We start from the raw sequence: 25226 nt of genomic DNA, 5'->3' as shown, positions 1-25226 counted from the left end.
TCCTGATCATAGAGGAGAAGCTTTCAGTTTTTAATATTAAGTAAGATGTTAGCTGTGGCCTTCACAAATATGTCTGTATTATGTTGAGGTACAATCCCTCTATACCCAGTTTTTTGAGAGTTTTTATCATAAATGGAGGTTGAATTTTGCCAAATGCTTTTCTGCTTCTATTGAGATGATCATGTGTAATTTTATCCTTTGTTTTGATAATGTGGTATATCACATTGATTGATTTGTGGATGTTGAACCAACCTTGCATCCCTTGGATAAATCCACTTGATCATGGTGTATTATCCATTTTAATGTATTTGAAAATTCAGCTTGCTAATATTTTATTGGGGATTTTTGCATTGCCATTAATCAGGGATATTTGCCTGTAATTTTCTTTTCTTGTAGTGTTCTTGGTTTAGTACCAGGCTAGTCCTGCCTCATCAAATGAGTTTAGAAGTTTCTTCTCCTTTTCTATTTTTTGGAAGAGTTTGAGAAGGATTGGCATCAGTTCTTAAAATTTTTGATAGAATTCCCCAGATGAAGCCATTTGGTCCTGGACTTAGGATGTTGGGAGGATTTTGATTATTGATTCAATCTCCTTACTAGTAATTGGTCTGTTCAGATTTTCTGTTAACTGTTGTCTTTTAAGACTCCATTTCATTTAATTCCATTCTAACCTTTATTATTTCCTTCCTTCTACTAACTTCGAGCTTTATTTGATCCTCTTTTCTGTTTCCTTGAGGTGTAAATTTAGGTTGTTTGAGCTCTTTCTTGTTTACTAATCTGGGTGTTTATTGCTATGAACTTCCCTCTTAGAACTGCTTTTGCCAAATCCCATAAGTTTGATACGTTGTATTTCCATTTTCATTTGTCTCAAGATACTTTATTTATTTATTTTTGCGGTACGCGGGCCTCTCACTGTTGTGGCCTCTCCCGTTATGGAGCATAGGCTCCGGACGCGCAGGCTCAGCGGCCATGGCTCACGGGCCCAGCCGCTCCGTGGCATGTGGGATCCTCCCGGACCGGGGCACGAACCCGCGTCCCCTGCATCGGCAGGCGGACTCTCAACCACTGCACCACCAGGGAAGCCCTCAAGATACTTTTTGATCTCTTTCAATTTCTTCTTTGACCCTTTGGTTGTTCAGTATCATGTTGTTTAATTTCCACATATTTGTGACTTTTCCAGTTTTCTCTATAATTGGTTCCTGTCAAAGACACCTGATATGATTTCAATCTATTTAAATTTATTAAGATTTATTTTGTGGCCTAATATCTGATTTATCCAGGAGAATGTTCCTTGTGTGCTTGAGAAGAATGTATATTCTGTTGCTTTTGGATGGAACGTTCTTTATATGCCTGTGATGTTCATCTGCTCTCGTGTCTCATAAGGCCAATGCTTCTGTATTGATTTTCTATTTGGATGACCTATATATTGATGTAAGAGGGGTATTAAAGTCCCCCTACTATTATTGTATTCTTCTTGATTTCTTACTTTGGGTCTTTAATATTTGCTTTATATATTTAGGTGCTCCTATGGTGGGTGCGTAAATATTTACAAATGTATCCTCTTGTTGAATTGACATCTTTATTATTGTACAATGACCTTCTTTGTCTCTTATTAGAGTTCTTTGCTTAAAGTCTATTTTGTCTAATATAACTAAAGCTACCCTAGATCTCCTTTGGTTTTCATTTCCATGGAATATCTTTTCACTTTTAGTCTGTGTGTCCTAACATTTGAAGTGAGTCTCTCATAGGCAGCATATAGGCAGGTTTAAAAAACAAAAAAAATCCATATAGCCACTCTGTCTTTTGACTGGAGAATTTAGTCCATAGACATTAATGTAATTTTTGATAGATATAGACTTATTGCCATTTTGTTAATTGTTTTCTGGCTGTTTTCTAATTCATTTCTTTCTTCTACTCTTGCTCTGTTTCCTTGTGATTGGCTGATTTCTCTCGTGGTATGCTTAAATTTCTTTCTCTTTAGTATATGTGCTGTTGGTTTTTGCTCTGTGGTTAGCATGAGGCTTACATATAACAACTTATATTTGTAACAGTCTACTTTAGTTCATATATCATCAGTTTGAACACATTCTAGAGCTCTACATATTTACTCCTCCTCCCACATCTTATGTTTTTGAATTCACAATTTACATCCTTTTTATCTTGCATATCCATTAACAAACTGTTACATTTTTACTACTCTTGTCTTTTAACCTTCATACTCCCTTTTTAAGTGATTAACTCACCAACTTTACCACATTAGATTATTAGATTATTCTCACTTTTACTATGTATTTGCCTCTACCAGTAAGATTTACATTTGCCTACATTTTCCTGTTACTAATTAATGTCCTTCTGTTTCAGCTTAAGAAATTTCCTTAACATTTCCTGTAAGGCCTGTCTCGTGGCTTTTTGCTTCCAGACAGATGTTGCTTGTCTGGAAATCCTTTATCTTTCTTTTAATTCTGAAGAACAACTTTGCTGGGTAGAGTATTCTTTCTTGGCAGTTTTTTTCTTTCAGTACTTTGAATATATCATGCCACTCCCTTCTGGCCTGCAAAGTTTCCGCTGAAAATTGCTGATATTCTTATGGGGTTCCTGTAGGTAACGAATTGTTTTTCTTGTGTTGCTTTTAAGATTCTTCCTTGTCTTTAACTTTTGAAAATTTAAATATAATGTGTCCTGGTTTGGGTCTCTCTGTGTTCATCTTATTTGGAACACTCTGGACTTCCTGAATCTACACGTCTGTTTCCTTCCTCAGGTTAGGGAAGTTTTCAGCCATTATTTATTTAAATAAGTTTTCTGCCCTTTTCTCCATCTCTTCTTTTGGAAATCCTATAATGAAAATCTTGCTCCACTTAATTTTGTCCTGTAAGTCCCTTAGGTTGTCTTCACTCTTTTTCATTATTTTTCTTTTTGCTGCTCTGATTGAATAAATTTGTCTTGTCTTCAAGTTTGCTGATCTATTCTTCCACTTCATCTCATCCATTGTTGAACTCCTCCTTTAGTCTGTTTTCTAGTGCAGTTATTGTATTCATCAGCTCTGTGACTTCTGTTTATATGGTCTTATATTTTCTGTCTCTTGTTGGAACTCTCAGTTTGTTCATGCATTCTCTTGACCTTGATAAGCATCTTTATGATGATTATTTTGAACTCTCTGTCAGGTAAATAATTTATCTCCCATTTCATTAAGGTCTTTTCTTGTTCTTTCATTTGGAACACATTGCTCTGTTTTTTCATTTTCTTTGACTCTCTTTGCTGGTTTCTATGGAGTAGATAAAACAGCCATCTCTACCAGTCTTGAAAAAGTGGCTTTTTGTAGGACATGAGCCTTTGCATTCAACCCTGACCTTTCTTGGTTCTCTCTCAAACCTCTTTGATTGTCCAATTAGCTTACTTTGTTCTTAGTGGCTACCAGTAGTTGAGGGTTTGCCAAGACTCGTCAGTGTTCCAAATGAGAGGATTTCTGGTAACAACACCTAGATTCAGGCTGAATGGATGCTGGGTCCTCAGGCAGCAGCTTTTAAACTCTGCAGATATACTTTTTCCAGAAAAAGACTGGGAGATGGACATTTCTGTCTGTCCCTTCTGCACCTAGCCCTGGGGTAACAGACAGTTAAGAACTGTCTCTTTGTTTGCTATCATGTTGAGCCCATGAACAGACTGCACTGGCCAGAGCCAGGCTCAAAGGATGTGTCCTCTAGGCAGCAGCCACAAAAGCTGGGGTGCCAGACATGTGTACGAGCTCCTTTTTGGAGATACCAGTGACCTGGGGTGAGGTAGAGAGACAGCCCAAAGATAGCACTCACCAGCCTTTCTGGTTTCCAGAGAGGATTGCAGTTGGCTCCTAAATGCATGCCTGTGCTTCAGACGACAGCTATAAAGAAAAGCTAATAGTCCCCTTTCATGGAATGACTGGGCATTTCCATCTGCCCCCACCTTGCTGTGCCCTGGTTGGGGGTAAAGCTGGTTAAGAAATGTTTCTCTTACAGCCCTGTGGGACTAATAATGTGTGGGCTAATGTAAGCCCCACTGGCTACCAGAGTTAGATGTTCAGGATGCCCAGATGCCTGGGTGGCAGCTGTAAAAACTAGGGCACTAGATGTGTGAACAAGCTCCTTTGCCGGAGATGCTGGGGACCTGGGGTAAGACGGAAGGAGAGCTCCAAGATGGTTCCCACCAGCCTCCATGGCCTTTGGAGAGTATTTCAGTTAGCCCCTAGATGTGGATTAAATTAGATGCCTGCCCTTCAGGCCAAAGCTTTAAGATATGCAAAGAGGCCTCTTTCACAGAAATTCTGGACACTTTTCAGTTGGGTGGCTCTGTGTTGGGCCCTGAAAGGTGCCCACAATGAGTCCATGCAAGCTTTTTAAGAAGTTTCTTTGTTCACTATGGCCTTGTGGGTCTTGTGGTCACAAGCCCTGTTGGTTTTCACAGCTAGATGTTTTGAACGCCTGTCTCTCGGGTGCAGGTCTTAAAAACTGGGGTGCCAAATGTGGGGTTCAAACCTTTTACTTCTCAGAGAGAAGCTGGGGATTGTGTCTCCTGATGAGGGTCACTGCACCAGGGGTGGGGCTTACGGGTGTCTCAGCCTCTCCTACCCATTTTGATGTGGGTTTTTTCTTGTGTGCCTGATGAGTAGGTGTCACTCGGCTAGTTTCTGGATTTCTTTTGGAGGACTGTTGCATAGGTAGCTGTAGATTTGGCATGTCTGTGGGAGGAGGTGAGTTCAGGATTCTTCTGTGTCGCCATCTTGAACCAGAACCCCCTTTTACATTTATTGTTAATGTCTACCTAAGGAGGAAAATGATTTCATTATCTCACTTTGTGAGTCAAACAGCTGAGGCAGAGACAATTTGTCATCCTTGCATAGGCTCATACAGGCAGTAAAGGGCACAGCTAGGATTCGATCTCCGAAGCAGGATCTCTTGAACTACCATGAAGACTACTGAAGCTTTAGCTAAAGTGAACTAATGAAAGGACAATTCTAGGAGCTGTTTCCTCAACCACAGTATTGACATAAGCTAGTCTCTTTTCATGTACTTTTTCATTTAAAACCGTGGTGCCATTGAAGAAAATCAATTAGTGTTAAAATGGTTAACAAAAGTCCTAGTATAAATGAAAACATCCTCTATCTTGCTCATCGTATCACATTTCTAACAAACAGTTCCATTTTCTTGGGCCTCTCAGTTCACTTACGTGTCAGTGTTTGCATTATTATTACAGCGGTTTGTTCTAATGTTAGCTAAGCTTTAAATATTCCTTCAAAGCTACTCTGTGTAATCATGCTTGGCTCCATTTCATAGCATAACCATTAGTGCTGAGAATGTGGAGTAAGAGTCCTTTTTCTCTGTCAGTGATTTCAGCTGTCAACCTCTAAAACAGTGACACAGGGAATCTGTTAGTAAAGCTGTTTTCGTCGAAGCATGGGCTCTTCAGGAGGGAGTAAGAAGTCTGCAACAGTTAACATTTCAGTCTCGTGAGCACTTTATTTGCTATAAATACAAGTCAATACCACAAGAGGGCACCGTCTTACTTTCCAACATCTACAATTACAAACATCGATCTTCATAAAATGGTTTCAGCTTTTTCATGTGTTGTTTTAGATTTTGAAACCTTATGAAAGCAAGACTTGCTACAAACAGGATCAGCGTTCGATATATATTAAATGAGGTCAGATAATTAAATTCAGAAAAAGAATTTATAAATAGTCAATAAGAAAATTGAAATTACAAAAGCAGCGTTTTTCATCATTAAACTGAATTACAACTGTGTGTGGTTAATGCTATATCTACATGGCTAAGTTTTTGTTCAAATACATAGTTTTAGTGATGAAATAATTAATTTACCTCTTTCTCCGATATAACCACCTATTACTTCATTTGTACACCCTAACATTCAATACACATTTCATTCAAAACCACCTAGCTTTCATCTAGTCCAGCAATTACACACGTTCCATTTGTTTTCAATAGCTGCAACCCACGAAGTACCATCGTCCCCCTGGCTACAAAACAAAATACAATTTGTAAAGGTAAAAACTCAGAGAATTTCTGAAATGGTAACCCATTCTCTCTATGTTCATGAAAATAAGCAATCCAATTTGAAAGTCTTTGAACTGATGTAAGCTCTAGAAAACTCAGTGTTGAATAAGGATTTGCACTAACATAGTGCATAACAATGCAGTGTCAGGCGACTCATCATTTACAGTAAATGCCTTGGTTGGACTTTCCTCTGGATTGTCATCATGCTGCTAAGGATAAAGTTTATACTCGAGTCTGTGGGAATTCCATCACGTTTTCTTCTTCCCATTTCCAAGCAGGAAGAGAAGGGTTTTCAGGTCCCTTGGGGAAATCAAAGAATTAAACACACCCACAAACAACTTGAAAGCAAAATGGCAGACGAAATAATCCTTGACTCCGTGTCCAAATGAAGTTGAGTCAATATTACTTTCACAATATTTGTATCCTGCCTCGTATAACGCATCATGAGATTCCTCAAAAAACTGAGAATTCTGAGAGCTACAAAAGAGAAAGCAGTTAAGGCAGTTGATGTCTACATTTGGATTTCTTCTTCAGGTTACATGTCTAAGTCTCCGTCGTAGGCTAAGGTCAGAGGCTTCTGTTGGGGAGGTGTGCTTTGATGTGGTTTTGGCTTCTTGCTGTAAAGGGAAAAGAATTCCTGAGAGAGATGAAGAAAGTTCACAGAGCTCTGTTTCACGTGCCAGACACAATTGTGAGGTACAGAAATTCAAGTGGTTAGACAAAAGATTGATTTCTCTGGACTGGTGGGTTCCTTTTTGGAATATTGGTGTACTTTGACCCTTAAACCAGGAGAAGCCTTTGGTTTTTTTTTTTTTTTTTCCCCAAAATCTTAAAAATGGTTTAGCGGAAACAATGAATTTGGTAAAGGCTACCTTCCTTTGTTTATATGCAGTAATGCGAATATCTGTTGCTAATTCCTGAACTACTACGACCTCCACAGCACAGGTGTTTAACATCATAAGTAGCTAGAACAGCCAGACTCCCACGCCTTACTCTGCTCTTGTTTTCGAGTAAACACGCTTCTGCTCCGGCCTGAATCCTGACATCTAGCTGCCGAGTCACCAGAGCCTGTCAGTCAGGAAAATTTCACTGGTTCTGCACCAGCCAAAGCTATTCTCCCCTGGTCTCTGTTCTTCTTGAGGTCAACCGTGTTGCCAGATCAGGGAGGGCTGCCATCCCTTCTCAGAGAGACAAGCTGAACTTGATTGACTTACATTCCTAAATCACACAGTGATGCCCAGATCTGGGTGAAACATGCTGCATTACGCTCTTTGATTCTCAGTATGCGTGAATCTCAGCTGATGAGTATTTATAGTTTGAATTCTACCACACAGTGCCCCACCTCCCACCGTTCTGTTTCCCTTCCCTCCTCAGTGCCTTGGCTTTGCTGTGACTTCAGAGCTCAGCTCTCTTTGGGTTGTCCTCAGCAGCAGGGGAACCATCAAGTGCCAAGCCCTGTGCTGAGGATTTACAGAAGTATCTCAATAAATCCCAGGACAGCACTGAGAGGGAGGCATTAGGATTACTGCTACTTGACAGAGAAGGACTAGAGAAGTTATTTACCTTCCCTCAAGTCACTGAGTGAGTGGCGCAGCCTGGAATCTAAGTGCATCTAAAACACACAGGACAAATGCCTTTAACCCTTCAGTGCATCCTCCCTCTATCCAATTCATTAATTAGGCACTTGGTGGAAACTTTTTTGTCTGTATGTATTTTTATACTTCGAGTGAATGTAAATTAAAAACAAACATTTCAGTGTGTACAACTGGCTGGCATTTCGAACACTGTGTTAGAGTGTTGCATAACCATCACCCTAAAGGGAAACTGGTCCCACTAAGCAGTGTCTCTCCGTTCTCTTACTCTGTCCCTGGCAACCACATATCAACTTTCTGCCTCTGTAAATTTGCCTATTCTCGCTATTTCATATGGAATCATACTATATGTGTGGCCTTTGGGGTCTGGCATCTTTCACTTAATGGTTAAATTAGAGAATCGTTTGATATGTGAATTTTACCACAAAAGAAAAAGATGTTTGATAACATGGTTGTAGGGAGAGTCTCCTAGGTTAAAATACTCAGGTTCTAATTCAGGAGAAATTGTGTTGTTTTTGATGTTTGAAGCGATTCATAGGTGCTAAAGAGGTACATTACAACTACAAGGAACCAGAGATCCTACTGTGTCCCTACCCGGCACCCAGCGTGTAGCAGGTGCTCAGTGTATGACTTGCTGAGTGCTGGCTGCAGGCAAACACCTGCCTCTCAGCAGAGGGGAGGAAGAAATATGCTTTAAATTCTCTGTAGAGGCGTCCTTGGCCTGTGATTTCCCGTTTCCCAGGTCTGTTCCACTTCTCAAGAGCAGTTACTGCATAATTATCTGAATAACATTCACCTTTACCTATATTAAATATATGTATATTCCAGTGTCTCTAGTCATATTGCCAGGCCCAGGCTCCTGATCAGTTATCTATTTTATATGTAGTAGTGTGTATATGCCAATCCCAATCTCCCAATTGATCCCCCTCTCTTTCCCCCCTGGTAGCCGTAAGCTTGTTTTCTACATCTGTGACTCTATTTCCGTTTTGTAAATAAGTTCATTTGTACCATTTTTTAGATTCCACCTATGAGCAATATCATATGATATTTGCCTTCCTCTGTCATACCGAGCGAAGTAAATCAGACAATCTCTAGGTCCATCCGTTTGCTGCAAATGGCATTCTTTTGTTCTATTTGGCATTTGCTAAGGGCTGTTTGACAGAGAAATGGGAGAGCTGAGTCCTGGGGCGTGGGAAGGAGGGATAGAGTTGGCTGGATCTTTACAGAGACAATAGTATTTGGTTACCAAAGTGGATGGGGGGATGAGAGATAAATTAGGAGTTTGGGATTAATATATACACACTACTCTATAGTAAACAACCAGGACCTACTGCATAGCACAGGTAACTCTCCTCGGCATCTTGTAATAGCCTATAATGGAAAAGAATCTGAAAAAGAACTGATATGTGTGTGAGTGTACAACTGAATCACTTTGCTGTACACTTGAATCCATAAAAAGAGACAATAATAAAGTTGGCCAGCCTCTAGGACTGTGCCTGGAAAATTCTGCTCAAATATGAGACAGATTTTTATAGCAGCTTCCAGGTATGGAATTATTATGAACATTGTGTTCACCTCTAGGAAAAAAAAAAAAAGAGAAAGGGGGCTCCCAGTATCTAGGTCTTGGATTTTTGTGGCCCGTGGTGTGTGTTGGGATGGTTGTGATGAAGGCTGCATTTCATATGCATCTTTTCATACTGTGTAAGCTCTCAGTAGACAGATACTAAAGTCACGTCTATGAATGTGTGAGATCCGAGAACTTTTAGAGAGTTTAAAAGTTAGCAAGCACTGAATAAGGTGGTGATTGTGCTGGGGAGCTGTGGCTTTACAAAGCTTCCTGGCTGGTTAAAAAGAGCCCTAAGAGGAAGAGCTGCGTGGGAGGCTGCCCTCTGCACAGGAAGCAAATAGGAGACTTGTCCTTCGAAGTCCCTGCTCCCTTTCCTTTATTAGGCAACTCATTTAGGAACCATTTTGTAAGTCACTTTCTCGCCTCAACTCTGGTATCGGGGAAGGTGTGACCACCTCACTCCTACTAAATCAGGAGCCACCAATGCCTGGCCCATGGGCTGCCGCCACCCCTAGGCATCCTGTACCCGCGGTGGACGTCTCCTATCCATCACATTATTGTTTACTGCTGAGCCCAGGAATAGCCTCATAACTCTTCTTGACAGCCACCATCACTTTCAGAGTTGGCCCAAGGGAGAAAACCAGTATGCAGCCCCGGCTGTAAGAGATCATTGATGGACACGTTTTAAAGTCACCTCTTCCATGACCGTTTGCGTTTTAGCAAAGGATCAACCCATTAAGCCAGAAACGTGAGCTCATTGTAAACGGGCAGGCAAGTGCTGGCACTTCTCAGCGCTCTTGAAGTCAAGCCCCAAGGACCCAGCCCCAGACCAGAAGACATTAACAGGCAGCTACTCAGGAGGGCCGAGCCCCGGAAGTGGCGACACCACCTTCAAACTTTCAAATTTGAGAGCCCCTTTCCTGCGTTGTGCTGAGCAAGGTAGACTAGCTGCAGTTCTCTGAGTGCGTTCCAGGCACTATGTCTAGATTATCTACAAGCTCACCCAGTGGTCGTCCCCACTAAATTACCTCGTGAGTCTTTATTGCCAGGGGAGCTGGGCATCAGTAATATTATTTCAAAAACTCCAAATGCTAATGGCAGACGTGCAAACGGTCATATCTGAACGAAGCAGTCCTTGAGAAGACTGTTTTTCTCAAAACATGTCCAAGTTTTTATCATGTTTCTCAAAAACTTTCTCAAAAGTTTTTATCATAAATTGCCTTCATCTAAAGTGTACACCTAACAACTGGCATATTTATTAGAGCAGCTCTCTTGTCCCAAGCTTTTTATTTTGGGGGAGAAAATATAAAATCTCCAAAACTGTCATCCTCTAACTCTTCTGCAAGCTATTTAATAGAAATAGATGGTGTGAAAAATACCTCTTTGGATTCTTTAGGCAGCTCCTATATAACAGTAAATGTTTTGATATCAATAGGTCTGTACCCAGGTCTGTAGCTTACTTGGGAAGTGAAGAGCCCCTAAAAAATGTGAAAGGTGTAGACACTACCTCGAGTCTAAAGAGTTTTTAGGATTACTCAAGGGAAAGAAGCTACAGAGATTGAAAGTCCAGGGGAAAGAGTGTACATTTGGGGGTTAAGACAAACCTGGAGTTGATTTCACCAGGCTGATGTCCTTATGTAAGTTATTCAACTTTTCTGAGGATTACTTACTCCCCCTTTAAAATGAAGGTGATATTAGCAACGCCTCATTGGATTATTATGAAGACTGAATAAGGCAATCTATGCAAAGCACTTTGTTTGATGTATGAATATTAGATTTTTTTTTTCCTGGCAGCCCGGGTGCGATCCCTGGTCAGGGAGCTTGATCCTACGTGCAATAACTAAAAAATCCCACATGCCACAACTAAGAGCCGGCACAGCTAAATAAATAAATAGGCCTACCAACACACCAGGGTATAAGGAAACAGTAGAAAACGAAGTTGAAAGAGTTGTTTGGGCTCAAATAGTGGAAGACTTTAATTGACTGGTAAGGCAGCCAGAACATGCCTTTCCTTTTGCTGTCAATGGGTGTCTGTCTGAGGAGGAAAGGGGCTGATCACTTGGCTAAGTTTTAGGAAGATTAATCTGGCTACAGACTGCTGAAGGCAGCATTTGTAAAGAATCCAAATATGGAAGTAACTGTGCTACTTCCAACAGGGGATTATTAAGGCTGGGCATTGAGGATGAAAAAAATAGGTATGAGAAATACTGTACAAAAATATTTATATAATTTGGCCACAAAAAAGTAAGGGGCAATTCCATTGATCTTTTATAATAAAAATTTTCCAGAATATTCTGTTTGTCATCAGAATTCAGTGAGGCACCTAATTAATCCCCAGCACCTAGAGTTATACAGAAAGGGCCGCAATAAATATTTATCGTTGAAGGAATGGATTAAGGGTAACACAATTTTAAGTTGAAGGAAATGGAGAAATGTAAAAGGGTGAAATTTATGACTGTTATTAAATTTTAATTTTTAATCTTTTAGATATTCTAGGGAAGAAGGAACCATAGAATCTGGAATTGGGGATGTGGCTATGAAGTAGAACACATGCACGCTTTCACAGACCAATAGACTAGCTGATTATCTTACACTGTATTGGGCCATTGCTTTGAGAGCAGTGTCTCTTCTGTCAACCCTTTATGTTCTTTGTTGCAATTTAAGACCTTTTCCTTCTTCTAATCTTTTTTAGTGGTGAATGCTTCCTATCACTCTCAACCTCATATCGGGCTTTCCACTTCACATTTGTCCATTAAGACAGGACCTAGACAATACTCACAAAACTTACCAATTCAAACATAATTGGTCAAATCATTTGATTTTAGGGTAAACGATTAACTGAAGGTGTTCCTTTTTACTACAACACTGTGGAAACATTAGTTGGATAGAAATCCAACGTCTAGAAATTCAATTTCAATCACTATAGGTGGCAGAAAAAATGAAAGTCACTTAATTTTCTTCACTGACCAAGAGCAAAGATTTAAAAACCTGTGTAACCTTGGAAGTACAAGCTAGAAATACAAAGAGTGGATTTGAGTTGCAATTAAAACTTGGGTGAAAATTCTCAAGGAAATAGTTTGAGACAGATGATGAATATAAATATCTTGATTTAGAGAAAAAAAGGAACACTTTGATCTCATGAAAATTAAAATCCTTTGAAAATTCTTCTTAGGAAGCTAATAAAATATTCTCAACACACTTGAAAACATTCAAATGTATTTACTTCCGTCTGGTTTCAAGACCAGCTCATCAAATAAAATATATTCTATACAATAAGCTAACCATCATTTTCTGAGAATAACATATTTTTAGGAACTAGTCACCTACAAATTGGGGTTCCTGGAATGGACAGTCAGTTAAATTTTCTCTCATGGCTGGTCAATGTAGATAAACAGCTGGCTCTACTATTCAAAATGTACTAATAGGTTGTTTGTTTGAACCAACTGGTCAATTTAACATAACTGGTCAAAATTGGTCAGTTTGCCAAGAAAAATCTAGAGTGATGGTTCTCAGCCTTGCCTGGATATTAGAAATACCTGGGGCACTTTTAATTATCCCTGCATGTGGTCAGGTTGTTCGGATGCTTAAATCAGATTCCCTGGGGCTAGAAATATCAGAAAGGGAATGTAAAAATACGATACCTTTTAAAATCACACCCCCAAAATAAAATACTTAGGAATAAACCTGATCCAGGAGGTGAAAGACTTATATGCTGAGAACTATAAAATATTAATAAAGGAAATTGAAGATGATTCAAAGAAATGGAAAGATATCCCATGCTCTTGGGTGGGAAGAATTAATATTGTTAAAATGGCCATACTGCCTAAAGCAATATACAGATTTAATGTGATCCCTATCAAATTACTCATGACATTTTTCACAGAACTAGAATAATCCTAAAATTCATATGCAACCATAGAAGACCCAGAATTGCCAAAGTAATCCTGAAGAAAAGGAACAAAGCAGGAGGCATAACCCTCCCAGACTTCAGACAATACTACAAAGCTACAGTAATCAAACAGACATATGGATCAATGGAACAGAATAGAGAGCCCAGAAATAAACCCATACACCTACGGTCAATTAATCTTCAACAAAGGAGGCAAGAATATACAATAGCAAAAAGACAGTCTCTTCAGCAAGTGGCGTTGGGAAAGTTGGACAGCTGCATATAAATCAATGAAGTTAGTTAGAACATGCTATCTCACCATACACAAAAAAGACTTAAGACATGACACCATAAAACTACTAGAAGAGAGCATAGGCAAAACATTCTCTGACATAAATCGTACCAATGTTTTCTTAGGACAGCCTCCCAATGCAATAGAAATAAAAATAAACACGTGGGATCTAATCTAAACTTACAAGCTTTTGCACAGCAAAGGAAACCATAAACAAAAGGAAAAGACAACCTATGGAATGGGAGAAAATATTTGCAAATGATGCAACCAGCAAGGGCTTAATTTGCAAAATATACAAATAGCTCGTACAGCTCAACAACAAGAAAACAACCCAATCAAAAAATGGGCAGAAGACCTAAATAGACATTTCTCTAAAGAAAATGTACAGATGGCCAATAGGCACATGAAAAGATGCTCAACATTGCTAATTATTAGAGAAATGCAAATTGAAACTACAATGAGGTACTACCTCACACCAGTCAGGATTGCCATCATTAAAAGCTCTACAAATAACAAATGTTGGAGAGAGTGTGGGGAAAAGGGAGCCCTCTTACACTGTTGGTGGGAATGGAAGTTGGTGCAGCCACTATGGAAAACAGTATGGGAAACTCTTTCTCAGAAAACTAAAAATAGAATTACCATATAAAACAGCAATCCCACTCCTGGGCATATATCCAGACAAATTCTAATTCAAAAAGATACATGCACCCCTATGTTCACAGCAGCACTATTCACAGTAGCCAAGACAGGGAAACAACCTAAATGTCCATCGACAGAGGAATGGATAAAGAAGATGTGGTACATATATACAGTGGAATACTACTCAGTCACAAAAGAGAATGAAATAGTGCCATTTGCAGCAACATAGATGGACCTAGAGATTATCATACTACTAAGAGAAAGACAAATACCATATGCTATCTCTTATATGTGGAATCTAAAATATGACGCAAATTAACCTATCTATGAAACAGACTCATGGACATATAGAACAGCCTTGTGGTTGCCAAGGGGGAGGGGGTTGGGGGAGGGATGGAGTGGGAGGTTGGAGTGAGCAGATGTGAGCTTTTATATACAAAATGGATAACCAACAAGGTCCTACTGTATAGCACAGAGAACTATATTCAATATCCTGTGATAAACCATAATGGAAAAGAATATAAAAAAGAATATATGTATGTGTAACTGAATCGCTTCTGTACAGCAAAATTAACACAACACTGTAAGTCAACTATACTTCAATAAGCAAAATTTAAAAAAAAAAAAAAATCAAAGCTAAAAAGTACTGATCTAAATCAAAATTCTAAAATGGGAAAGCCCTGACTAATGACTCACCTCTTACACCTTCTGACAGTATTTGAAAACCAAGTAAAAGAATGTTATTTCAAACAAGGACAATAAAGATAATGATTTCCCATTTCAACTATTCACCAATTCTGTTGATGATTATTTGTGAGTTCAAGGGTCCTGTTATAATGGCCAATGATCTTAAGTTTTCTTTTAGTATAACATGCCACCCATGAAAATATGGAATATTAACTTTTTACTAGTTAGTACTTACCAAACAAAGTAGGAAGTAAATACGAGGAAAATCACGATAAGAAAACCACCACCTGAAACGCCATAAACCCAGATTTTCACTCGGCCATCTGTTTAAAATAGAAAAGAACAAACTTATCAACAAAAGCTTTATTTCTTATCTAAATTAGTGTATTATTTATTTCTCAGCTGAATTCTGAGATGTGCGTAAGTCAGAAGCATAGGTGGAAATACCCACGTGACAGCTATCAAATGTCAAAAAAAAAGGTGAAAATATAAAATGTAATAATAGTCTATCATTTTTTCACAATGCCAGACAAAGACCAGAAATCAGTACTTCATAAAATCTAACAACTGGCAGGATATTTTGAATTTATTTTCATTTGTATACACTTCTAATACAAAAGTACTGCAAAACATATACATATGTGTACAAGTATATATTATTTTGGACTCGTTATCTGCTGGAGTTAAAAAAATAGAACCAAACAGTCTGATCTGTTTTGTGATTTTTACTGTGTGAGGTGTACCCTGACTGTATGTATGGTGTGCATGTGTGTGTATAAATTTGAGTTGTTTCTGGAAATCTCATGGTTTTTGCTCTGTTTTACATGAGCGCACAGCTAACTAAACTTAGAATTGCACTGATAGTAGCAATGCCTTAGCATCTCAAAGGAACTATGTTCCTTTCTGAAAGATATACATACAAAAGGTTCATTATACTACATGAATGTAATTAACTGCGGGTCCAAAGAACATATCAAACTCTTATGCTAAAGACTTTCGACTTCTAGGAAGACGGCGGAAGAGTAAGACGCGGAGATCACCGTCCTCCCCACAGATACACCAGAAATACATCTACACGTGGAACAACTCCTACAGAGCATCTACTGAAGGCTGGCAGAAGACCTCAGACCTCCCAAACGGCAAGAAACCCCCCACGTAACTGGTTAGGGCAAAAGAAAAAAAATAAACAGAGACAAAAGGATAGGGACAGGTCCTGCACCAGCAGGAGGGAGCTGTGAAGGAGGAAAAGTGTCCACACACTAGGGAGCCCCTTCGCGGGCGGAGACCGCGGGTGGTGGAGTGGGGGAGCTTCGGAGCCGTGGAGGAGAGCACAGCAACAGGGGTGCGGAGGGCAAAGCGGTGAGCTTACAGCGCAGAGGATCAGGGCCGACCGGCACTCACCAGCCGAGAGGCTTGTCTGCTCACCAGCTGGGGCGGGCGGGGCTGGGAGCTGAGGCTCCGGCTTCAGTCGGAGCGCAGGGAGAGGACTGGGGTTGGCAGCGAGAACACAGCCTGCAGGGAGTTAGTGTGCCACGGCTAGCCAGGAGGGTGTCCGGGGAAAAGTCTGGACCTGCCGAAGAGGCAAGAGACTTTTTCTTCCCTCTTTGTTTCCTGGTGCGCGAGGAGAGGGGATTAAGAGCGCTGCTTAAAGGAGCTCCAGAGACGGGCGCGAGCCGCGGCTAAAAGTGCTGACCCCAGAGACGGACATGAGACGCTAAGGCCGCTGCTGCCGCCACCAAGAAGCCTGTGTGCGAGCACAGGTCACTATCCATACCCCCCTTCCGGGGAGCCTGTGCAGCCCGCCACTGCCAGGGTCCCGGGATCCAGGGACAGCTCCCCCGGGAGAACGCACAGCATGCCTCAGGCTGGTGCAACGTCACGCCGGCCTCTGCTGCTGCAGGCCCGCCCTGCACTCCGTGACCCTCCCTACCCTTTCCCCTGAGTGAGCCAGAGCCTCCGAATCAGCGGCTCCCTTAACCCCGTCCTGTCTGAGCAAAGAACAGACGCCCTCCGGCGACCTACACGCACAGGCAGGGCCAAATCCAAAGCTGAGCCCCTGGGAGCTGTGAGAACAAAGAAGAGAAAGGGAAGTCTCTCCCAGCAGCCTCAGGAGCAGCGGATTAAAGCTCCACAATCAACCTGATGTACCCTGCATCTGTGGAATACATGAATAGACAACGAATCATCCCAAATTAAGGAGCCGTGTGGATGAAAGGCTCTTGGTGCTGCAGCCAGGAGTTAGTGCTGTGCCTCTGAGGTGGGAGAGCCAACTTCAGGACACTGGTCCACAAGAGGCCTCCCTGCTGCACATAATATCAAACAGCGAAAATCTCCCAGAGATCTCCATCTCAACGCCAGCACCCAGCTTCACTCAACGGCCAGCAAGCTACAGTGCTGGACATCCTATGCCAAACAACTAGCAAGACAGGAACACAACCCCACCCAGTAGCAGAGAGGCTGCCCAAAACACACCACCAGACGTGGACCTGCCCACCAGAAAGACAAGATCCAGCCTCATCCACCAGAACACAGGCACTAGGCCCCTCCACCAGGAAGCCTACACAACCCACTGAACCAACCTTAGCCACTGGGGACAGACACCAAAAACAACGGGAACTACGAACCTGCAGCCTGCAAAAAGGAGACCCCAAACCACAGTAAGATAAGCAAAATGAGAAGACAGAGAAACACACAGCAGATGAAGGAGCAAGATAAAAACCCACCAAACCTAACAAATGAAGAGGAAATAGGCAGTCTACCTGAAAAAGAATTCAGAGTAATGATAGTAAGGATGATCCGAAATCTTGGAAATAGAATAGACAAAATGCAAGAAACAGTTAACAAGGACCTAGAAGAACTAAAGATGAAACAAACAATGATGAACAACACAATAAATGAAATGAAAAATACTCTAGATGGGATCAATAGCAGAATAACTGAGGCAGAAGAACGGATAAGTGACCTGGAAGATAAAATAGTGGAAATAACTACTGCAGAGCAGAATAAAGAAAAAAAGAATGAAAAGAACTGAGGACAGTCTCAGAGACCTCTGGGGCAACATTAAACGCACCAACATTCGAATTATAGGGGTTCCAGAAGAAGAAGAGAAAAAGAAAGGGACTGAGAAAATATTTGAAGACATGGTAGTTGAAAACTTCCCTAATATGGGAAAGGAAATAGTTAATCAGGTCCAGGAAGCACAGAGAGTCCCATACAGGATAAATCCAAGGAGAAAGACACCAAGACACATATTAATCAACTGTCAAAAATTAAATACAAAGAGAGCATATTAAAAGCAGCAAGGGAAAAACAACAAATAACACACAAGGGAATCCCCATAAGCTCAACAGCTGATCTTTCAGCAGAAACTCTGCAAGCCAGAAGGGACTTGCAGGACATACTTAAAGTGATGAAGGAGAAAGACCTGCAACCAAGATTACTCTACCCAGCAAGGATCTCATTCAGATTTGATGGAGAAATTAAAACCTTTACTGAGAGAGTTCAGCACCACCAAACCAGCTCTACAACAACTGCTAAAGGAACTTCTCTAGGCAAGAAACACAAAAGAAGGAAAAGGCCTACAATAACGAACCCAAAACAATTAAGAAAATGGGAATGGGAACATACATATATCGATAATTACCTTAAATGTAAATGGACTAAATGTTCCCACCAAAAGACACAGATTGGCTGAATGGATACAAAAACAAGACGCATATATTTGCTGTCTACAAGAGACCCACTTCAGACCTTGAGACACATACAGACTGAAAGTAAGGGGATGGAAAAAGGTATTTCATGCAAATGGAAACCAAAAGAAAGCTGGAGTAGCAATTCTCATATCAGACAAAATAGACTTTAAAATAAAGACTATTAGGAGAGACAAAGGAGGACACTACATAATGATCAAGGGATCGATCCAAGAAGAAAATATAACAATTATAAGTGTTTATGGACCCATAATAGGAGCACCTCACTACATAAGGCAAATACTAACAGCCATAAAAGGGGAAATCGACAGTAACACATTCATAGTAGGGGACTTTAACAACCCACTTTCACCAATGGATAGATCATTGAAAATAAATAAGGAAACACAAGCTTTAAATGATACATTAAACAAGATGGACTTAATTGATATTTATAGGACATTCCATCCAAAAACAACAGAATACACATTTTTCTCAAGTGCTCCTGGAACATTCTCCAGGATAGATCATATCTTAAGAAAACTGAAATTGTATCAAGTATCTTTTCTGACCACAACGCTATGAGACTAGATATCAATTACAGGAAAAGATCTGTAAAAAATACAAACACATGGAGGCTAAACAATACACTACTTAATAATAAAATGATCACTGAGGAAATCAAAGAGGAAATCAAAAAATACCTAGAAACAAATGACAATGGAGACATGACGACTCAAAATCTATGGGACGCAGCAAAAGCAGTTCTAAGTGGGAAGTTTATAGCAATACAATCCTACCTTAAGAAACAGGAAACATCTCGAATAAACAACCTAACCTTGCACCTAAAGCAATCAGAGAAAGAAGAACCAAAAAAACCCGAAGTTAGCAGAAGGAAAGAAATCAGAAATAAATGAAAAAGAAGTGAAGGAAATGATAGCAAAGATCAATAAAACTAAAACATGGTTCTTTGAAAGGATAAACAAAATTGATAAACCATTAGCCAGACTCATCAAGAAAAAAAGTGAGAAGACTGAAATCAATAGAATTAGAAATGAGAAAGGAGAAATAACAACTGACACTACAGAAATACAAAAGATCATGAGAGATTACTACAAGCAACTCTATGCCAATCAAATGGACAACCTGGAAGAAATGGACAAATTCTTAGAAAGGCACAACCTGCCAAGACTGAATCAGGAAGAAATAGAAAATATGAACAGACCAATCACAAGCACTGAAGTTGAAACTGATCAAAAATCTTCCAACAAGCAAAAGCCCAGGACCAGATGGCTTCACAGGCAAATTCTATCAAACATTTAGAGAATAGCTATCACCTATCCTTCTCAAACTCTTCCAAAATATAGCAGAGGGAGGAACACTCCCCAACTCATTCTACAAGGCCACCATCACCCTGACACCAAAACCAGACAAGGATGTCACAAAGAAAGAAAACTACAGGCCAATATCGCTGATGAACTTAGATGCAAAAATCCTCAACAAAATACTCGCAAACAGAATCCAACAGCACATTAAACGGATCATACACCATGATCGAGTGGGGTTTATTCCAGGAATGCAAGGATTCTTCAATATGCGCAAATCAATCAACGTGATACACCACATTAACAAATTGAAGGAGAAAAACCATATGATCCTCTCAGTAGATGCAGAGAAAGCTTTTGACAAAATTCAACACCCATTTATGATAAAAACCCTGCAGAAAGTAGGCATAGAGGGAACTTTCCTCAACATAATAAAGGCCATATATGACAAACCCACAGCCAACATCGTCCTCAATGGTGAAAAACTGAAAGCATTTCCACTAAGATCAGGAACAAGACAAGGTTGCCCACTCTCACCACTCTTATTCAACATAGTTTTGGAAGTTGTAGCCACAGCAATCAGAGAAGAAAAGGAAGTAAAAAGAATCCAAATCGGAAAAGAACAAGTAAAGCTGTCACTCTTTGCAGATGACATGATACTATACATGGAGAATCCTAAAGATGCTACCAGAAAACTACTAGAGCTAATCAATGTATTTGGGAAAGTAGCAGGATACAAAATTAATGCACAGAAATCTCTGGCATTCCTACACACTAAGGATGAAAAATCTGAAAGTGAAATCAAGAAAACACTCCCATTTACCACTGCAACAAAAAGAATAAAATATCTAGGAATAAACCTACCTAAGGAGACAAAAGACCTGTATGCAGAAAATTATAAGACACTGATGAAAGAAATTAAAGATGATACAAATAGATGGAGAGATATACCATGTTCTTGGATCGGAAGAATCAACATTGTGAAAATGACTCTACTACCCAAAGCAATCTACAGATTCAATGCAATCCCTATCAAACTACCACTGGCATTTTCCACAGAACTAGAACAAAAAATTTCACAATGTGTATGGAAACACAAAAGACCCCGAATAGCCAAAGCAATCTTGAGAACGAAAAACGGAGCTGGAGGAATCAGGCTTCCTGACTTCAGACGATACTACAAAGCTACAGTAATCAAGACAGTATGGTACTGGCACAAAAACAGAAATATAGATCAATGGAACAGGATAGAAAGCCCAGAGATAAACCCACGCACATATGGTCACCTTATCTTTGATAAAGGAGGCAGGAATGTACACTGGAGAAAGGACAGCCTCTTCAATAAGTGGTGCTGGGAAGACTGGACAGGTACATGTAAAAGTATGAGATTAGATCACTCCCTAACACCATACACAAAACTAAGCTCAAAATGGATTAAAGACCTAAATGTAAGGCCAGAAACTATCAAACTCTTAGAAGGAAATATAGGCAGAACACTCTATGACATAAATCAGAGCAAGGTCCTTTTTGACCCACCTCCCAGAGAAATGGAAATAAAAACAAAAACAAACAAATGGGGCGTAATGAAACTTAAAAGCTTTTGCGCAGCAAAGGAAACCATAAACAAGACCAAAAGACAACCCTCAGGATGGGAGAAAATATTTGCAAATGAAGCAACTGACAAAGGATTAATCTCCAAAATTTATAAGCAGCTCATGCAGCTTAATAACAAAAAAACAAACAACCCAATCCAAAAATGGGCAGAAGACCTAAACAGACATTTCTCCAAAGAAGATATACAGACTGCCAACAAACACCTGAAAGAATGCTCAACATCACTAATCATTAGAGAAATGCAAATCAAAACTACAATGAGATATCATCTCACAGCAGTCAGAATGGCCATCATCAAAAAATCTAGAAACAATAAATGCTGGAGAGGGTGTGGAGAAAAGGGAACCCTCTTACACTGTTGGTGGGAATGTAAATTGATACAGCCACTGTGGAGAACAGTATGGAGGGTCCTTAAAAAACTACAAATAGAACGACCGTATGACCCAGCAATCCCACTACTGGGCATATACCCTGAGAATACCATAATTCAAAAAGAGTCATGTACCAAAATGTTCATTGCAGCTCTATTTACAATAGCCAGGAGATGGAAACAACCTAAGTGCCCATCATCGGATGAATGGATAAAGAAGATGTGGCCCATATATACAATGGAATATTACTCAGCCATAAAAAGAGACGAAATTGAGCTATTTGTAATGAGGTGGATGGACCTAGAGTCTGTCATACAGAGTGAAGTAAGTCAGAAAGAGAGAGCCAAATACTGTATGCTAACACATATATATGGAATTTAAGAAAAAAAAATGTCATGAAAAACCTAGGGGTGAAACAGGAATAAAGACACAGACTTACTAGAGAATGGACTTGAGGCTATGGGGAGGGGGAAGGGTAAACTGTGACAAAGCGAGAGAGAGGCATGGACATATACACACTACCAAACGTAAGGTAGATAGCTAGTGGGAAGCAGCCGCATAGCACAGGGAGATCAGCTCGGTGCTTTGTGACCGCCTGGAGGGGTGGGATAGGGAGGGTGGGAGGGAGGGAGACGCAAGAGGGAAGAGATACGGGAACACATGTATATATATAACTATTCATTTTGTTGTGAAGCTGAAACTAACATACCATTGTAAAGCAATTATACTCCAATAAAGATGTTAAAATGCAAAAACAAAAAAGACTTTCGTGAGATGAAAAACAATCAAAATCTATTGTAAACAACACTTGTTTGGAGGAAAATCACAGTTACTTTTATGACTACCTATTACAATTTTTGCTTACAAGAGACTTTCAAGCCTCAATCAGGTTTTAGAATGAGGTTTCAATGTAGTAATGATATATTTCTATGGTCATACAACTTTTAACAAAGCTTTGATTCTTATCTCTTTGAAACACTAATGATGAAATCCCCTATTCTGAATTTTTTACATTTGCAATAAGAAAAAAAAGTCTTTCCTGAGTGAGAATGCATCTGTCATCTTATTACCCCTTAACCTCATAGAGCTGAAGTATTGGAAGGTACAGTGTTTTTCAGTCCCTGGTACAGAGGTATGTGGTCCATGACCTTTAAGCCATGTTACTTAAGAATCAATATAGCTTTTTATAACAGCATAATGGATAGGATCAACGTTCAAACTATTAAAAAAAAGATAATGTAGTAAAAAGTCAGTCTTCCTGCCACCCGCTCTGAGCGCCCTACACAGCCACTACCACTGTAACCAGTTTGCTTGCGAACCATCTTACAGTTTTCTCTGCACATGCAAGCAAATGAGTACAAACACAAAATACCTGCACTTTTTAAAAAAGACACAAATGGTGCGTATCACTCACTTTGGTACTTCTTTTCTGCGTCACAATATATATTGGAAATATTTCCATGCTAGTTCATAAAGACAGGTCTGTCTCATTCTTTTTAATACCTCTATGAGACATACTGCACAGTTGTATCTATTTTTGTTTTTCCGTTATGCTACTTATAGACATTTAGGTTATTTCCACTCACTTGCTAGGTAATAAGCAGTCATATAATGAATATCATTTACATACTTCTCTTAGTATACGTGTGTATATTTGTATGATGAATTCCTAGGAGGAAAATTTTAGGCCGAAATGTATGATAGATTTTTGCCCAACTGCCCTCCTGAGAGGCTGCTCAAGTTTACAATCTCATCATGAGAACCTCATGAAAGTTATTAACTCTCCCCAGACTAAATATATATTTTACATATATACTTGCACACATACATACATATGTATACAATAGTGTATATATGAATATACCTATGTGTACATGTGTCTTTGTGTGTGTATCCGTATATATACACACACACACATATGCACATACACGTATACTCACATACGTGCTGTTGATGCTTTAGTGGGACCTCCAAAGGTTAAGGACCTCAAGTGTGGATCTGGACACTCATTTCCCTGGAACTTCACCCTAATTCTCTTCCTGAAATAGGGTCTACAAGCAGTGGGTGAACCTAGCTACATTTCATATCACGCTTCCCTCAAATTTAAGTCTATTGCTATAAATTAGCTAAATGTCCCTAAACGTCACAAAATGAATAAGATATTTTTGAATACCTATGGCATGTGCCCCGACATACACAGGAATCAAAGCTTGAGTAAGATATTGCGGCCATCCTTAAAAGTTAGTTAAGGAGTGTACATCTTGTTTCTTCCTCTAGATGTAGGGTCCTTTGTGCCTGGGCTCTGGTTTTGCTTCATTTAAGCGTGCCATCGAGGCACTTTGGTACGGCCAACGCCTAGGGTCTGGGAGGAAAGTTTCCAAGGTATACATTGGCTGAGCTTTCTGCGTCTCTTCCCTCTCAATGCTCCCTTCCCTCAGTCATTCACAGCATTTTATTTTCTAGAAGAGGTACGTACAGTAGGCACAGAGAATTTTGCTTTCATTTTCTGCCCACTTCACAGAGTGGGAAGTAGAGACCAGTGCTTTGTAAAGACCTTATTGGCCTGCCTTTCAAAGCTTCCGTCACTTACTGGTGGTGTGTCCTTGGTCAAACTAGTTTGCCAATTTCAGCACCCTGATCACTAAAATGGGGATAATGGCATCTCATTATGTGCAAGAACATAATGCGTCATGCACCACAACCAGCATGGGACCACAGGGTACACAGAAAGCATCTAAAAAATGTCCATTCTTGTCCTTAATACCCACTAATTTTTGAGTCCTGCAGGCCTGACAATGTGCTAATAGTCATGATCTAGACTGATTCATAGATGAGGAAACCGTTCCGGAGAGGTGAAGAAACTAACGTCAGTCACAAAATCCGTACCTTCTGAGCTATTGGCCTCTGAAATTGATGCTCTTTACTATTTCACTGGTGTTTCTCAAACCAGATAGGGTCCCTGGACATTCCCCTAGGTACCTACCTGCATGTTCCTGAGAATCTATTCCAATTTTTGCTTTTAATTTCAATTATATACACCAATTCACAGTTATAAAAATAAAGTCTTTGGCAGAGATCATTTACAATTCAAATATTTTTAAAGCTTCATATTTTGGGGCTTCCCTGGTGGCACAGTGGTTGAGAGTCCACCTGCCGATGCAGGGGACACGGGTTGGTGCCCCGGTCTGGGAAGATCCCACGTGCCGCGGAGCGGCTGGGCCCGTGAGCCATGGCCGCTGAGCCTGCGCGTCCGGAGCCTGTGCTCTGCAGCGGGAGGGGCCACAACAGTGAGAGGCCCGCGTACCGCAAAAAAAAAAAAAAAAAAAAGATTAATATTTTGGTTCCTTAAGTCAGTGTCTCTTAAACTGGGATTGACAGACTTATCTTCAACCACCCCATGAGAACATTTTACACCACACAACACTCAAATTCGAGAAACCTTGAACTAGACCATGTTGGTTTTTTCCTTCTCTCCTCTTTTCCTTCTTCCCTCCATCATGAGCAGTGGTCACAATCTGAACCC

General features: G+C 40.1%; 1 protein-coding gene across 1 annotated transcript in view; it reads right to left on the bottom strand.

The window, feature by feature from the left end:
- Window positions 1-6573: 6573 nt before the first annotated feature.
- THSD7B (thrombospondin type 1 domain containing 7B) overlaps window positions 6574-25226 on the bottom strand; it is a gene marked incomplete at its 3' end in the record, with an annotated part of 763972 nt that continues 745319 nt past the window's right edge. Inside the window, exons 26-27 of the mRNA XM_082841629.1 lie at window positions 14940-15027; window positions 6574-6655 (exon numbers count right to left, since the gene is read on the bottom strand). Of these exons, the coding sequence (XP_082697755.1) occupies window positions 6574-6655; window positions 14940-15027 (170 nt within the window). The remainder of the gene's footprint in view (window positions 6656-14939; window positions 15028-25226) is intronic.

This window comes from Leucopleurus acutus, assembly GCF_964270905.1.
Source record: "Leucopleurus acutus genome assembly, chromosome: 6".
NCBI classification, from domain to species: Eukaryota; Metazoa; Chordata; class Mammalia; order Artiodactyla; family Delphinidae; genus Leucopleurus; species Leucopleurus acutus.
Note: the sequence above shows the minus strand (reverse complement) of the source record. Positions and strands in the feature narration are given on the sequence as shown.